The sequence below is a fragment of the Sceloporus undulatus genome, chromosome 5 (assembly GCF_019175285.1).
Source record: "Sceloporus undulatus isolate JIND9_A2432 ecotype Alabama chromosome 5, SceUnd_v1.1, whole genome shotgun sequence".
In the NCBI taxonomy this organism is placed as follows: Eukaryota; Metazoa; Chordata; class Lepidosauria; order Squamata; family Phrynosomatidae; genus Sceloporus; species Sceloporus undulatus.
The window spans coordinates 177,935,981-177,953,416 of NC_056526.1; the positions used below are offsets into that span (position 1 = coordinate 177,935,981).

Below are 17,436 nucleotides of genomic sequence, written 5' to 3' on the forward strand. Positions count from 1 at the left end.
ATTATTATTATTATTATTATTATTATTATTATTATTATTATTATTATTATTATTATTATTATTATCTTTTATAATAATAATAATAATTTAATAATTTGTTTTATTTATATACCGCTATTCCAAAGATCATAGCGGTGAATAGCAAGTAAGCTAATTAGCAAGTAAGCTAATTTTATCCCACCTTAGGGACTCATAGAATCATAGAATCATAGAGTTGGAAGAGACCACTAGGGCCATCCAGTCCAACCCCCTGCCATGCAGGAAATCCAAATCAAAGCATCCCTGACAGATGGCCATCCAGCCTCTGTTTAAAGACCTCCAAGGAAGGAGACTCTATCACCCTCTGAGGGAGTGCATTCCATTGTCGAACAGCCCTTACTGTCAGGAAGTTCCTCCTAATGTTCAGGTGGAATCTCTTTTCCTGCAGCTTGCATCCATTGTTCCGGGTCCTGTTCTCTGGAGCAGCAGAAAACAAGCTTGCTCCCTCTTCAATATGACATCCCTTCAAATATTTAAACAGGGCGATCATATCACCTCTTAACCTTCTTTTCTCCAGGCTAAACATCCCCAGCTCCCTAAGTCGTTCCTCATAGGGCATGGTTTCCAGACCTTTCACCATTTTTGTCGCCCTCCTTTGGACACGCTCCAGTTTCTCAATGTCCTTTCTGAAATGTGGCGCCCAGAACTGGACACAATATTCTAGGTGGGGCCTGACCAGAGCAGAATACAGTGGCACTATTACTTCTCTTGATCTAGACACTATGCTTCTATTGATGCAGCCTAAAATAGCATTGGCCTTTTTAGCTGCCGCATCACACTGTTCACTCATGTTCAACTTGTGGTCTACTTGGACTCCTAGATCCCTTTCACACGTAGTTTCATTCAGCCAGGTGTCACCCATCCTATATCTGTGCATTTTATTTTTCCGCCCTAAGTGCAATACCTTACATTTCTCCGTGTTGAATTTCATTTTGTTAGCTTTGGCCCAGCTTTCTAGTCTATTCAGGTCATTTTGAATCTTGATCCTGTCCTCTGGGGTATTAGCTATTCCCCCTAATTTGGTATCATCTGCAAATTTGATAAGTATGCTTCCAATTCTGTCATCCAGGTCATTGATAAAGATGTTGAATAGCACTGGGCCCAGGACAGAGCCCTGTGGGACCCCACTGGTCACTTCTCTCCAAGGTGAAAAGGAGCCATTGTTGAGCACCCTTTGGGTTCGGCCGGTCAACCAATTACAGATCCATGTAACAGTTCCTTTGTCTAGCCCACATTTTACAAGCTTGTTTGCAAGAATGTCATGGGGAACTTTGTCAAAGGCCTTACTGAAATCAAGATATACTATATCCACCGCATTCCCTTCATCTACCAAGCTGGTAATTTTATCAAAGAAAGAGATCAGGTTTGTCTGGCATGACTTGTTTCTCTGAAACCCATGTTGACTTTTTGTGATTATGGCATTGCCTTCTAGATGTTCACAGACTCTCTGTTTAATGATCTGCTCCAGAATCTTTCCTAGTACTGATGTCAGACTAACTGGACGATAATTGTTGGGATCCTCTTTTTTCCCCTTTTTGAAGATGGGAACAACGTTTGCCCTCCTCCAGTCTGCTGGGATCTCTCCTGTTTTCCAGGAGTTTTCAAAGATTATTGCCAATGGCTCCGATATTACATTTGCCAGTTCTTTTAATACCCTTGGATGGAGTTCATCTGGTCCCGGAGACTTAAATTCATTTAGATTAATAAGGCTCAAAATGGCTTCCGACTTATGATGACCCTAAGTCTATTAAGACTAGAGCAATAATTCTCAATTTGCATCATTTATATATGTAGAGATGCAAATTGAGAATAATTATTGTAGTTTTAATAGACCTACAATGCATTTCATCATAAAGGAGAAGACTGTGCAGAGGCGATCTATGTGTCTGCTATGTGTCTGCTCAGCCTGCTGTTCAAGCACAAGTTGTTAAGGGCAAGGTTCAAGGCCCTTATATGGCTCTTGATCTTTAAATTAGATTTGATGGGGACATGACTTCAAACAGAGAACACTGTCAACTGCAAAGTAAGTCACATAGTCATCCTAGCTAAACATTTCACTTGCATATTCCCAAAAAGGTAAGTTGCAAGTGAGGATTTGATCATTTTGGAAGAAAGGTGGGGTTGACACCACTTTGGATTTACACATACATATACAATTCCACACAGCCATCTCAAAACAATATAAATATTTATAGTTTATAGACAATAAATAATTGCCCAACAGGATTCTGGCCATTATCTGTTACATTGTTTGATGGTGCCCAAGTATTTAAAACAGCCACATGCATGATAGTATGACAACACTTTATCTGCATCTTCTTAATCCCATTCTTACTTGGGTGGCAATGTTAAAAGGTAAGGTTTTTATTAACCAATGCAATATTTTATCAGTGTTAGTACTGATTATCTTCTTCTAAAGGTGTGCTCTTTTTACTAAATCAAAAACTGGCCAAATCTATAAAAACCACAAACAAATGTTTAGAAGGTCCCCATGTGTGTCCATGTCTGTGTGTATTTTAACAAAACAGTAAAGAATAAATAGTCTGATGTATTTTGGCCTTATACAAAAGCCTGCTTATGCACGCTTTATTGAGATTAGCTTCCCGCATCACCTCTCAATTTATGCAATATATCTTCAAAGTACAATTTAGAAGCTGCATTCTGAAAACGAATTACTATAGTTCTTAGGATATCGTGGTTATTGCCACATTGGATGCCCAGCCTGAAGATAAGGATCCTTTTGGATTAATACGGGTTGAATATCCCTTGCCCGAAATGCTTGGGACCAGAATTGTTCTGTATTTCAGGGTTCCCCCCCCCCCCCCGATTTTGGGATAACTGTATTTGCATATACATACATAATCAGATATAATGGAGATGATACCCAAGTGTAAACAATAAATTCATTTCTGTTTCATATAAACCTTCTATACAAGGTAATTTTATACAATCTTTTAAATAATTTTGTGCATGAAACAAAGTTTGTGTACATTGAACAATCAGAAAGTAAAGGTGTCACTATCCCAGCAACCCATGAACAAGGTTTTGGGTTTTGTTTGGAGCGTTTCAGATTTCAGCATTCCAGAGAAAGGAGGCTCAAGCCGTATGTACAAAAAGTCTGTAACCTTTAAGGGCCTGTGATTCAAAATTCATTTTTAAAATCTCAGGAGTTAATACATCATTATCAGAGAAAGACTTTCTCTTGGTGCTGGCACCATCACAGGCTTGCTTGGTGAGGAGATGAGAGAGAGAGAGCCTTCTCAGTGGCTGCTGGAATGCCCTTCCATGCAAGGCTAAATTGGCCTCCTCCCTGTTTGCCTTTCGCCAGCAAAGACGTTTTTTTATTTTAAAAGCAGGCTTTTAATATATAATCATTGTCAGAGAGGCTTTTATATGGGGGTGTTCTATTTATGTTTTTTAACTTTTGTATTTTTAATGTAGTTTTATACTGTTTGAATGAGATGATATTCATTGTTTTTTTTTAATTTTTATTGTTAAATTTTTAACCAATTTCATCTGTGATACACCAAGAAAAAAGTGGCAAGCAAGCAAATAAATAAATAAATAAATAATGTCACTGCTTTCTCTTTTGCTAATGCCATCCAACACATCAACTGGGTTACACATTGCTATTCAAGTAAAGCCTGTTTTGGAAGAGAGCCAAAGACAGCGGAGTATTCCTTTGAAGATATGCCAAAATCTTGCTTAAATGCAACAACACCCAATACCTGGGAGAGATTAAAGCCACCCCAGCAGTTCACTTCCTCCGTTCTTCAACTAACATAGGTCTCCAACTTCTAGCTTTGTTCTTTTCTGCCATTGCCAGTCCCAGAGCCTTCCACTTCCTTGCATTAATGCTATTTTCTTTTACTTCTGTAAAATTGTATATAATTGCCAGCAATGAAGAATAAACTTGCTTCTTCTGACAGCGGAACCTCTCTGCCCTGATCAACCTACTTAAAGTCTATAATCCGACATTGCCCTCAATGTAGTGTAAATATCCACATGTGGAGATACACTACATGAGCACCATGCAAACACTATGCAGAATTGTACACACCACAACACGTCAGTGCCTTACTGTACATGTAGCACAACCACAATGTAAAGTATAGGATCCACAACCACAACACCTAATGCACAATGCGCAACTTGGAAAGACAAGCAACTTCACTGGATCCATTTGGTAATTCAGATCATATTCCAGTCTGAACTAGATGTAACCCAGTTAAATTACAACTTTGACAATTTGAATCACTGCTCCTGCCATTCATTACTATTGGGAAACCTAAATAGCTAGAACTTTTCTCTTTTTCTTCACACAGCTTGATGAAACTTGGAGACCAAGGAGTTTATCACACGGGACAAATTTCTCTTAATTTCAAATGAAAAGAAAGTGGGGCCAGAACGCATTCATGTGAATTTGCTAGTTCAGTGAATTTACATGAATTTGAATTGTGTTCGAACTGACTTGCCGTTGCCCAAAAATAGCTTGCCATTGCCTGAAATTGCATGTGATCACCCCTCGCGCAATAACATGAAACCCCATGATTGCGTTCGGACTGACCTCCCATTGCCCGAAATTGTTTGTAATAGTCTATCATGCAATAACGTTAAACCCCATGATTGCATTCGGATTGCTGTTGGTTTATACTTCCAGTTTCCCTTGTCTGATAATGTCCATAGTAAATCCTAAAGAGGAGCATGATCCTGCCAAATTCCATATAGGAGCTTTTTTATGTTATGCAACTTTAAAGTTATATATTTTTAAAAAAACTTTTAAAAGTTCTGTTTTCATTGAAAAATATTAGTTTTGAAAACTGTTGCAGTTGTTGTCAATGTGATTTCATGATACAGTCTTATCATACTTACCTGAATTCTCTAATTTTGATACTATCCTATTATGTTTACCTGTACCTTCTAATGTTGTTGATACTATCTTACAGCGCTTAGCTGTAGCTTCTAATATTGTTTCATGCTTACCTTCATCCTCCAATATTATATCCTTGGTTCTTATCACACTGTCAACTGTTTCATGTTGTCCTATTTGAAAACAGCTTTACTTATACAGTGGTACCCCGGGATACGAATGCGCCGCCTTACGAAATTTCCGGGTTACGAAAAAAATCAATTAAAAAAACTGTTCCGGGTTACGAAGGTTATTTCGGGTTACGAAAGAAATTTTTGGTGCTTTTCGGCGCTTTTTCGCACCAAATCGCGGCTTTCGCTATTAGCGCCTATGGGGTTTCGGCTTGCGAAAGCTTTTCGGGTTACGAAAGCGGCGGCGGAACGAATTAATTTCGTAACCCGGGGTACCTCTGTACTTGCCAAGACAGCAGAATGCTGATATTGTGCATTTCATCCTCACCACATTTGTGCTTTAATAGTGTAAATTCCAGTATTTTCTTTCCTATACTATACATTCCTCAGTACTGACAATGCCATTCACACTGCTTTGTTTGTCCCACTTCTTGTGTCAGGATTACTTTCCCTTAATTTTGTTTAAAAACATCAAAGCACTATTATATTACTGCATTAAATTTGGGGGGGGGGGATCTTTTTTTTAAAAAAAAATGCTTTAGGGCTGCCATAAGTTGGAAATGACTTGAAGGCATGCAACAACAGCAACAGAAACCCTATCTTATAACACAAATGCTTATACATGCACATCTCTAGAACAGTTAAATTAAATTGAACCCAATAGGCATGGGAGCCAGTATGGCGTAGTGGTTTAAGTGTTGTACTATGACTCCAGAGACCATGGTTCAATTCCATGCTTGGCAATGAAACCCACTTGAGCAAGTCCTGTGCTCTCAGCCTTGGGGGAAGGCAATGACAAACCTTCTCTGAACAAATATTGCCAAGAAACCCCATGATAGGGTAACCTTAGGGTCACCATACGTCAGAAAATATTTGAAGGCACACAACAACAACAACAACAACAACAACAGTAAACATGATGGAAACCCTTTTCCTAAGCATTCTTTCACAAATACCCAAACTCCAGCAGATCCACTGCAACTGAATGAGGGAAATGCTTCACTTTCATAGGCTGACAGCAAGAAATATATGGAAACACATACACAGCTCTCTCCAGTCTCTGCCTAGTGCCAAACAGACTGTAGGCTAGGTCATAGGGGGAAGCAAGAAACAGGAGGTAAATACCTTCAGTAACATCACACATAAGGGCACTGTGGGAATGTAACTGTTGACACACAACGATCATTACCCAGGGCAGATATCGATTCTTCAGGCTCTGGAACTTGGGCAATTGTCCAGGAGTGGCAGGTGCTGATGCTGGGCTTCGAGGAGGAGGAGTTTAGGCAACCAGCCATAGGGAGTAAAGGCAAAGTAGATGAAAGTTCACTTTGCATGCATCTATCTGTAGAAATAATTCAGTTTTTCATCACTTTAAGTGCTGTAGCTCCATCCTATGGAATCCTGGGATCTATCATTTCACAAGGTCTTTAGCCTTCTCTGCCAGAGTGTTGGTGCCTCACAAAGCTACAAATCCCAGGATTCTGTGGGATGGCACAGTGGCAGTTAAAGTGTTGTGAAACTGCATTATTTTTACAGTGTATGTGCACCCTTGCGCTCACCTGAATGCCTTATTTGATGTTAAAGCCATGCCCCCAGTTTGCATTCCTCACATGATATACAAATGGAACAGGTCCATTGTTGAACAAGCATGGAAGATGCCATAATTTAATGGGAGAGGAGAAAAGTCACATGGGAATAGGCAGTCTGGCAGTCAGTCAAGAGAAAAGAAACCAAGATACATGGAGGGACATGCAAAAGACTGACCAGAATCCAGTGGCAAGGGTCTAGAAAACAGGGCAGAGTCTTGAAATTGGCTTGAGTGGCTGTTCCAGAGTGGAAGATAAATGTTGCTTCCAGCAGATGACCATTCCTTGCTGCCTGCATTATCTAGGTGTGCCAAGCCTCTCCACAAATGCTCTTGTACTCCTGATATCCCAGAGGAAGGCTAGCCTCTTAAACTAACTTAGGTTGTTACAAATACTCCAATATTAATAATGTATCATTATGTAACTTTAATTTCAGTGGTGATGCAAAATGTAGTTTTCTTTGCATGAGCTTCTCATGTATGCCATCTACATGTCACCTGTGGTTTCCCTGCTTTTCACTCACAGCAAGGTGTGGAGAAGACAGCTGAGGAATGCAGAAAGGTGGGGGCCATTGTACATGGATTTGTGGTGAACTGCAAGAACAGAGAGGAAATCTACACAGCTGCAGACAAGGTAAAACATCAATAGACTGAATGCAAGCTTTATTCCTAGTCTGTTGATCAGGCATCGGTGAAGACTTCAAAATAAATGCATCCTTCCCAAGCCCTGACACAAGAAAAAGATGTGTATCTGCATTTGTTTTATGTTAGGGAGCACAAAACATCTAAGGTAGTATAGCATGAAGAGTGTTGACCTAGGAGTAGAAATTTAAAAACCTCTCTGAAATTTTTGTGGTATGAATTTGGAGTAGTTGGGATGTAATCCTCTTTGAAATGTAATGAAAGTATAACTGAGGTTTATGTCAGAGTACTGTGGTCCCTTGGTATCCCTCTGTGAATTGGTTTTAGGATCTGCCCTGGATATCAAAATCCAGGGATGCTCAAGTCCTATTAAATACAATGGCATATTAAAACCCCTCTTCCTCTGCTGCTGGCTTGGCTCCAGGAAAGAGCCATGGCAGCGGAGAAGAAAGGGCAGGCACCTCAGAAGCACTGCATCCTCTCCCTCCACACACACCCCTCTGAGGAGGTGTCATCTGGTGAGTTCTGCACCCCCTGCACTTCCCTATGACACCACAAATCCTGGGTCCCTGCTTCTCCTCACAGCAGTGTTTGGTGGTGGGAGGAGGCCAGTGCCCTACTCAGCAGCACAGACCTCCATCACTCAGAGTGGTGAACTGGCTATTTATGTGGGTTTTAGGATCATTTGCAGTAGTGGTAATAGTGCCACGCTGCAAAATGAGGATATGAAACATTTATGATGTCCTCAATCTAAGTTGGAGCCAGCAAGGTTCAGTGGTTTGAGCACTGGACTATGACTCTGGAGACCAGGGTTCAAGTCCCCACTTTGCCATGGAAATTCATTGGGTGAACTTGGGCAAGTCATACACTCAGTCTCAGAAAACCCCATAATGGGTTTACTACGGTTGCCATAAAACAGAAATTACTGGAAGGCACACAATGAGTCTAACTTACATTGCAACTGACTCAGTGAATGCCAGCCAGAATTAATACAAATATTTATGTTGGGAACAGAAGAAAGGAAGCAAAGGGAAGAAAGAGTTACAGCATTCTCTCTGGACCTATTGAATCCTCTTGTCTAGTGATTTTCAGTACGTAGTAAGGTTCAGTCCACAAGTGATCTTATATCTATGCCTTAACTTTACTAAAATAAAGTGAACAATTACTCCTGTGTTTAGGGTAAAAAATAACTAAATAAATATATAAACTGCTGGTTTTGTCTAACACTGCCATTCCTCTATTTCCCATGAATATTTAGCTGTATTCCTGTTAGAAGCACAAATTGTTTCTGAACATCAATCTTTTTTCCCCAATTGTATAGGTGAAAAGAGATGTTGGAGATGTTAGCATCTTGGTGAATAATGCTGGAGTGATAACAACAACAAAACTACTTTCAACCAAGGATGAGCAGATCCAGGACATGTTTGATGTCAACATTCTTGCTCATTATTGGGTAACTGTCACTAGTTCCTGAAGTATGAATTTTAATATAAAAACTTTAAATGCAATTTTATAAATATACCAATGCTAGGCAAAGGTGTTCACCAGCCTTCCTCAACCTGCCATATTCCAAATATGTTGGACAGCAACTCCTACCAACTTTGTCCAGCACTGTGGAAGTCTGGTATATGTATACTAGATATAAACTTCTTAATTTAATGGTAGCATCTTACAATTGCAGTAAAAGCTTTGGTTGCTGATTATCTAATTACAAATTAATATTTAGAGTGTAATTTACTGTAAAGCAAGTTCTTAAGAATGTGGTTTTGATCTTGATCTCCAGAGTTGTTGGCCAAAGTTGCAGTACCAATGAAATTCTTGCCCCTCCCAAACTAAGTTGTTAAAACTTAAAAATTTAAATTAAGCCCAGATGTAATTTCAGTAATTCAGTAATTGGTTTTTTTGTGGTTTTTTTGGGCTATGTGGCCATGTTCTAGAAGATTTTCTTCCTGACATTTGGCCAGCATCTGTGGCTGGCATCTTCAGAGAAATTCAGTAATGCTTGGTTTCACCTTAAGTGGGTTAGGGAGCTGAGAGCTGGTGTATGTGAACTCATACCATGCATTCCTATGGTGCCTTCAGAACTTGCAAAAGTAACTTTTAAACATTACAACTTCCAGAATCCCCCAACCAGCAGGAACTATGTCTGGAAAATTCTGGGAGTTGTAGAGAAAACAATGTTTCCCCCACAAATTCTAAGGTGCTCAACCAATTAGGTGTAGCATACTTCTAAAGGCCAGCAGCTCTTCCAGATCACCCTGATCACTGCAGTATCTTTCCTTTCCAATCTGAACATTTTTAAAATCATAATCTAAATAAGAATGGACATATTTCTGATTGAACATTTTGGAAACTGGCTTCTGACTTGTTCTTCTTGTTTTTATCTGTATTCAAGACAACTAAAGCATTCCTACCAGCAATGATTAAAAACAACCATGGGCATATTGTCACAGTTGCTTCTATTTCTGGACATGTTGGTATTCCGTTCACTGTGACCTACACGTATGTACCATTTTAATTTTCTTCTATCAGGGGTCTGCAAAGGTTCATGTCTTTTAATATTAATAACATGTTTCTTGGGGGCAGTAACAGATATAACAACAGTATTTTGCAAAGTAAGGCAACTACTGGAAACCTTATGTTTTCATGCAATGGGTAACAATTCCATATTATTTCTAAACAGTTGTTTCTGAGTGGCTTTTTCATTTTTATGTATATTTGTATTTAAAAAGAAGAAGAACAAGTAACATGTTCATGATCAGCACAGTATTTTTAAAGTAACACCTAAATGGCTAGCATCCTGTTAGGAATGTATGCAAGCATAAGTTCTTTGATGGGGAAGGTGGGCAGTGGCGTCCCTGCCTAGGGTGTCATCTGGTGCAGGGAGGCAGGGCTTCCAGGGGTGGAGCTTTTTGGGGAAGGGCCAAAAGGGTACTCCCTTCCCTTGCTGCCATGGCACGTAGAATGGCACCATGGCAGTGAGGTGGGGTGTGCTGGCCCTCTCAGCAGCCCCTCCAGCCTTCCAAGTCCCGTGCAGCTGTGCATGGGACCTGGAAGGTAGCTGCCTCCCACCACCAGCCTTCTAAGTCCCACATGTCTATGGCCATGTAGGATCCAAAAGACAGCCACCTCCCACCCACTACCAGCCTTCTGAGTCCTGCGTGGCCATGGCTGTGTGGGACCCAGAAAGCAATTATCTGCTCTCCCCAGGGTGTACTACTCCACTAGGTAACATCCCCTCTGGGGTGTCACTTGGTGAGGTCCGCACCACCGCATTCACTGGTGGTGGGTCATCCAGGACCTTGCTATTCTCTTCCACTCTCTACAATGACCAAAGTTCCCCCCCAACTCACTATTTAGCCACTGCAACTGCCTCTCCCCACAGCCATTCAGTGGCTGGAGGATAGAGGAAGGAATTGGAGTAGCATCTGACTATGTCTCTGTGGCCAGATGCAAAATGGTGACATCTATTGGTGGAAACCACCAAATCTTGGCAGATGATATTATCATCTGCTGCTTACTTTGTCTTTATTGTATACTAGTTAGTATTATTTTAGAGATATTTTAATCGAGCAATGTTGTTGTTTTAGATTGTACCCGCTTGGCAGGTTTTTATTCCTTTTCCCTCCTTATTTTATTTGACCCTTTACTATGTAAAGCGTTGTGCAAAATTTACAGCACTCTATCAATAAATGTCAATAATAAAAAATAATTATCACTATGCATCTGGCTATGGAAACACAGAAGACCAATGCTTCTCTGATCCCCCCACCCCACCGCAATTTCCACCAGCCACTGAATGGCCACAGGAAGAGGGCTGAAGTAGCTAAATGGAGAGTCAGGAGAGGAAAAATGAGAGGAGAGATGTAATATAGTCTGAAGAACTATTACTCTATAATGTGCCATACAGGATCTCAGCCAATTACTATTGAACTCCTTTTATTTTTAAACACAGCAATAAGTTGGGCCTTACTCTCTCTCATCCGTCAGGTCAAGCAAGTTTGCTGCTGTCGGATTCCATGATAGTCTGAAAGCGGAGCTACGTTTTTTGGGAAAGGATGGGATCCAAACAACATGCCTGTGCCCCTCTATTATCAATACTGGCTTTTTCAAGATGAGAAAAACACTGTAAGTAAATTTTTTGCAAGAACACTGAGATCCTCTAACCAAAGTAATTCTTGTAGTTACTGTTCCAAGATTCCCCCAAAGCAGTATTTATGTATGTATGTATTATGTATTTGTATCCCACCTTTCCTGTTGAGGATTGAGGCAGGTTTCAACAAAGGAAAAATACAAAACAATTTCACAATAATAAATAATAATGGTTAGACACCATTATAGGCACTTTTACAAAAATGCTGTTTTTTAACTTCTCTTAACCAAAATTACCCAAAGTAGTTACTTAATGAAACATACTAAAGTAGTGAGACCTCAAGCCCTGAATCTAGAAAAATTAAACACTGTTACAATTACACTGCAGTAGGAATTAAGTTAACCTTAATTATGTTCATTATAATTCATTCCTATGTTACATATGTTTCATTATGTAACACTCAAAATGTAAATGTAACATATCCCCCTATCCTTTGGAGCAAGCGCTACTATACTATAGCTTTACAGATTGAATTGAACTGCAATGCTAAAGGAATATTTGTGTGAGCTCACTGTGTGTAGCTTTATAGTACTGATCTGACAGCATATTGTTATGATTCTTGATTTCAAATTTATTATAATCGTTGGCACTGGGTTTTGGAGTTTCTAAATAAAACATCATAACTGGAATGCTCATGCATTTTTCACCTATATAATTTCAGAATGATTCCTGTGTTAAGTGCTGAGGACACAGCCAAAGATCTGATGGAAGGAATACTTACAAACCAGAAAATGGTTTTCTCTCCATCATGGATAAAATTCATTCTAAATTTTTCAAGGTAAGTATGGTGCATAATAGAAAAATCAAAGTTGTATTTGTCTGCTTTGAAGCTGAGCTTTACATTTAGCAATGGAAATGAATTACACACTAACTGTGGATGGTGGAAGTTTTAGTGTAACACTACAACATGTGTACTAGGTCAAAGAAGGCTGCATTATGTGGCAGTATCTACCAGTTCTTCATAGGTTGCAACCCTAGATTCTCTGACATATATATTCTCAAGCTTGTGCCAGGAATTGCCAGGATGTTTTAAATCCCCCATTTTCAACTGCTAGAATTAAATTAGCAGCTATGCAAATATCTAGAAGTATAATTAGATATTTTGCCTCAACCTCCTTTGATGGGATGGGAAAGTGCTACTAGAGGTTTTCAGAGCTATTGTGACTTTCATTCGAATGTTTCTCCTTTGGAAATAATAGTTTTCTGTTCAACCCAGCCAGGCATTACTGATCAATTATTTGTAATTACTGTAGTCAGTTACTTTACCTTACACATTGTGGAAATGGTTCTCATACACTGAATATTTAAATTATAAGTTTCTTCTCATTATTTCTTCTTCTTTTTATAGTGGAATAATGCTATTGTGTTATAAACAAAGAGAATAAAAATAATGAGAGGAAAACATCAATTAGCTTCCAACCAGTGCCTCCGCTCCCTGCCCCATGTAGGTAAAAGGAACTGAATAATTGCAGTTCAAATCTATTTCAGTTATACTTGGACATGTTGAACAGAAACAATGAGAGGGAGAAACAAAATGAGAAGCTTTTCATTAACATTACAGGGGCCTTTGCTGAAAAGCACTGTAAACTTTACAGAAGAGTCTCCGCTATGGTGGAATCATTGCCAGATAATTTAGTACTTTAAATCAAATAGGACACAGAATCATTGTTTTAATGTCATTTCGAACTGGTAATGGGAAAGGAAAACCTCAGCAATGCTAATTGGCCCTGGTATGGAAGGGACCTAAGATTAATATTACATGAATTTGAAGTAATTATGCTATCATTAATGAAATATTTCTGTCTAATTTTAAATCATCTTAATCATCAGATCCTTTCACAAATTGTAATTTTTAAAACTGTTTCTTTTAGGTTCCTACCAGAACGTGCTTATAATGCTATTCTGGATTCCGAAAAAATTAGCTATTACAAGCTGTTATGAGGAACAAAATGCACATTACTGGAAGCAACATATACTATGTGTGTGTTTTTTCTTCCTTTCTGTGAATGGATTTGTTCTTGTTTCTGATCAATTACAAGTTTTCAGAATGGTAATCTTACATGGGTCGGCTGCTTCTGTATTAACATATTAATGCAAATACTGTAAATTGCTTATGTGAACAATGACTTCTACTGCTTAAGACTGAAAATAAAGTACTGCTACTATTACTACTACTAATTATATAAAATGTAGTTATGAGGCAGAGCTGGTGAGTCAGCAGGTGAAAGAAGTCATCCTAGCACTGGGTGAGTAACTGCCAAATCAAGGTGTGATGCAGCTGCATTAAGTAATGAAGGGGTGCAAAAGTTCCCATAGGGGCTGTGCACACTGGCCATTAAGGATGGCCTGGGGGCAAAGTCAGGGTGTGGCATCCACATCATGCACACTCCGACTCTGCTCCAGATGGTGTGACACTGTGCACCACAGTGCTGCACACTGCTCCACACAGTGCGGGGCATCATAGCACTCCTCTGGCACTGCATCCTCATGATGCAGCGCCAAAGGAGCACCTTAAAGCCACAGTGTCATGGCTATTGCACCCTTTCCAGGAGCTCCTTTTTGCAGCTCCTTTTTGCGCTGCAGAGAGGAGAGGTCAGGGCTGTGGTGGCCCCTGTCTAGCAGCTGGAGGGGGCTGCAGACCGACCCTTAGGGGCAGTCTGCACAGCCTCATACTCAACAATTCTTTTTTCTTTTTCTTTCTTTCGTGACCGTAGGGGCCATGGGGGCGATACTGTCAAGTTTTGACACCCCTCTTTACTTAGTTTTAGGCCTATAAAAGACCTTTTCCCAACCAGAAAGTGAATGGAAATCACTTTGGGTGTGAACCAAATCTCCCCTTCACCTAATCTGATATCTAGTGTCAGGCTTGTTTTTGAGAGGTCACAATGAGCGAGGAACACGAGGAAGTTACAGTGTGAGAAGGCATACTGACCCAAGGACATGTGGGAGACTTAGATAGTACTAACGTTAAATGGGTTTGCTGCTTACTCCATCCGTCCTCTAGACTTTTGGCACCTGCTTGACTTACATTGACCCCATGAATTTCACAGGGTTTTCTTAGATAAGGAATATTCAGAGGTGGTTCTTCCAGTTCCTTCCTCTGAAATATAGCCTTAGCAACTGGTATGCTGGTGGTTGCTCCTAATAATTTTAGTGAGTTTGTTTTATATTTTTATAACTGTCTTAGGCTTTTTTATTATTTGATTTTTTTAAAAAAAAACCTACTGCCTTTTGTGATTTATAATCTGTAAACTGCTTTGGAATGAAAAATGGTACAGATAACTCGGGCTTTTCTGAGAAGCAGAGAGTTTATAAATGAAAGAAAATGCTTGGAATTTGGGAAATGTTTTTGCTGATCTGTTGACTTTTGTAAAAGCAGAACACCAGAGATTATGCATAGGGGAGAAATTTCAGCAATGCCTGAAATGTTTTGTTTGGTGATCAGAATTTGTGAAGCATTACTGAACACAAACCATTTGAGCATTTGGTATCCATAAGTCAAGAGATGACTTCAAGGCACTTACACACATGCAGGAACCATTTTGGATATTTACCAGAAAGTCCACAGAGATGGCGATTTGAGAATAATTTACCATGGAAATCAACCCATTTTAGTAGGAAATGAAGTATGATTTGGCATCAATGAATGTATTTTGTCCAGTGATCATACACTTCTGCTCAGCCTTTGAAAGCATTCAGAGATATAAGCATAGACAGATTAATCCATGGATTAAGGGGGGCTGTAGCATCTCAGGGGCTTACTTGCCCAAATTCCTACCTTTTGCAAATGTGCCAGATTATAAATCCCATTACTTTCAGCTGGCAATTCTAATTAATTTCCATTGACACATTTAGTTCCTATTGACTTTCTTCAGATGTATTCATAAGGACTGTACCTCTTGGTCATGACGATCCATTATTCTAGTGTACTGCAATCTGATCCAATACATTTGCAGGACATTACAACACCAATCATCTTGGGTGAGCACTGAATATGTTTACTGGGAGTTGTAGTCCAACACATTTGGAGGGCAGCAAGTTGAAGAAGGCTATACTAAATAAAGCCCAACATTGGATTTCACTGTCAGTTTTGGTTTGGGTTTGTTTGGTTTTTTAAAGAAAAAACAAATGAAATCCCAATGTGAAATCATTTATTTCAGTGAAAGTAGAAGAAAGAAAAACCCCCCATCTAGTGGTTATACTGTGAATCATTTAATTTTCTTTCAACTGCATGCTGAGAGTACAAACGAACGGATTCCAAGTAGCCCCATAAGAAAAATGCTAAGAAGCAGAATGAGGAATGATTTTTCTGCATCTCCTTAAACCCATCCTTTAACATAAAGGCATGCTTGCCAAACTTGCTTGCTGTGAAGACACTGGCTTCTTCATCAGGCATTAGGGTTAACAGTTAGGGATTGTCTCAAACCCTATAGTTAACAGCCTCTGATATGTAATCTGTATTTGGATTGCTCAGTCCTCAAAATGGGAGAGGCGGGATACAAATATTATTATTATTATTATTATTATTATTATTATTATTATTATGTCATTAAGCCTTGTGCATTGAGTCCCAACCACAATTGCTCACAGTTTGTGATTTCAACACACACAAACACACACAAAAAAGAAAATATTAAGACACACAAGCACATCTCACTGATTCCTGTGGTGCTTACTTCCTACAAAACATTTATCAGTTTGCAGCATTGGTTGGTGACAACAATCCAAATAGACTGCTGTTTCCTATAAAAACGGAACAAAAGAGGAAACTCTTGAGAGCATATACTGACAGTACAACAAACCTGGCAATTAAATTCAAAAGCCATGGCAACTCAGTATTTCAGGTTTCTGGTGTTATTTGTTGGCAGTTGTCATCTGCCAGCTTCTTGATTAATTTCTGGCTGTTTCTACTACTGCCAGCTTCTTGTTTTATTCCAATTCCATGGTGTTATTTAATTAGACAGTTCTAATCCATTTCCCACCGACTGTTTATTCCACGTTTATTTCATACTTGGTCTTTATTATATGGTTTAATGTGTTTTTTCTTCTGTAATTATGGGCTCTTACAGACAGGCCAAAATAAAGCTGCTTTGCTCCAGTCCTGGAGCGTGGCTTTGGCGTGGCTTCCAGACTCTTAGGATGCATGCATCATTTAAACAGCATACCTCCAAGGTGACCCAAAGCAGCTTTATTTTGGCTTGTCTGTACGGGGCCTATATCAACTTTGTGTTACTTTGGTTAAATATCTATCCTATCTTGGAGGCCAGCCAGTACCAAGCAAAGTCCATCAGAGGCGAGACAGAAGCAATTCCAGTTGTGCTCAGAAGCCGACCAGCCAGTTAAAGTTCTCAGAGTCCAGATCAGTAGGACATATCAATAAATCTAAGCAATCGCTGGTAGTGCGGTCAGCTTATGATGCAAGGTCCAAGGTTCCTCAAAAACACCTGTCAGGAATCAAAAGACAAGAGTGTTGCTTCCTCTAGAATGGCTAGTTGTCAGTTGAGTTATTTATGGCCTGGCAGACTCTTGCAGCTGTTGTCCAATTAATGAGTATTTCTTGCATAAATAGCAATAGCAATAGCATTTACATTTCTATACTGTTTGTCCCTGAACTCAGCACTCTCTACAATCTGTAATCCAATGTACCCCAACAAGCTGGATCCTCATTTTACCTGTTAACGCCTAGAAAAGGGCAAATATTCCCTCTTGTTCAGTAAATACCCAATGTCCAAACAAGAGTTGGAGGACTGAAAGAAGAGCAAGTTTTTATTGTTGGTTTGCAAAGCAACAAGACCAGGCTAGAATGTATTACTCATTCAAATCAGCCCAGCAAACAAGCAACAGCCTCCCAACTTCATTTATCTGTACTTCATTCCTATATTTAGGGTACTACATATACATATTATATGGAATATTCTTCTTCCAACAGCTGCTACCTCTTTGTCAGACAAAGATAATCTTCTGGTCTCAATTAAAG

At 39.5% G+C, this 17,436-nt stretch overlaps 1 protein-coding gene across 1 annotated transcript in view; it reads left to right on the forward strand.

The window, feature by feature from the left end:
* LOC121932011 (17-beta-hydroxysteroid dehydrogenase 13-like) overlaps window positions 1-13,400 on the forward strand; it is a 15,255-nt gene extending 1,855 nt beyond the window's left edge. Inside the window, exons 2-7 of the mRNA XM_042470249.1 lie at window positions 7,191-7,298; window positions 8,628-8,759; window positions 9,702-9,808; window positions 11,297-11,434; window positions 12,121-12,237; window positions 13,331-13,400. Coding sequence (XP_042326183.1) covers window positions 7,191-7,298; window positions 8,628-8,759; window positions 9,702-9,808; window positions 11,297-11,434; window positions 12,121-12,237; window positions 13,331-13,400 — 672 coding nt within the window. The remainder of the gene's footprint in view (window positions 1-7,190; window positions 7,299-8,627; window positions 8,760-9,701; window positions 9,809-11,296; window positions 11,435-12,120; window positions 12,238-13,330) is intronic.
* The last annotated feature ends 4,036 nt before the right edge of the window (window positions 13,401-17,436 follow it).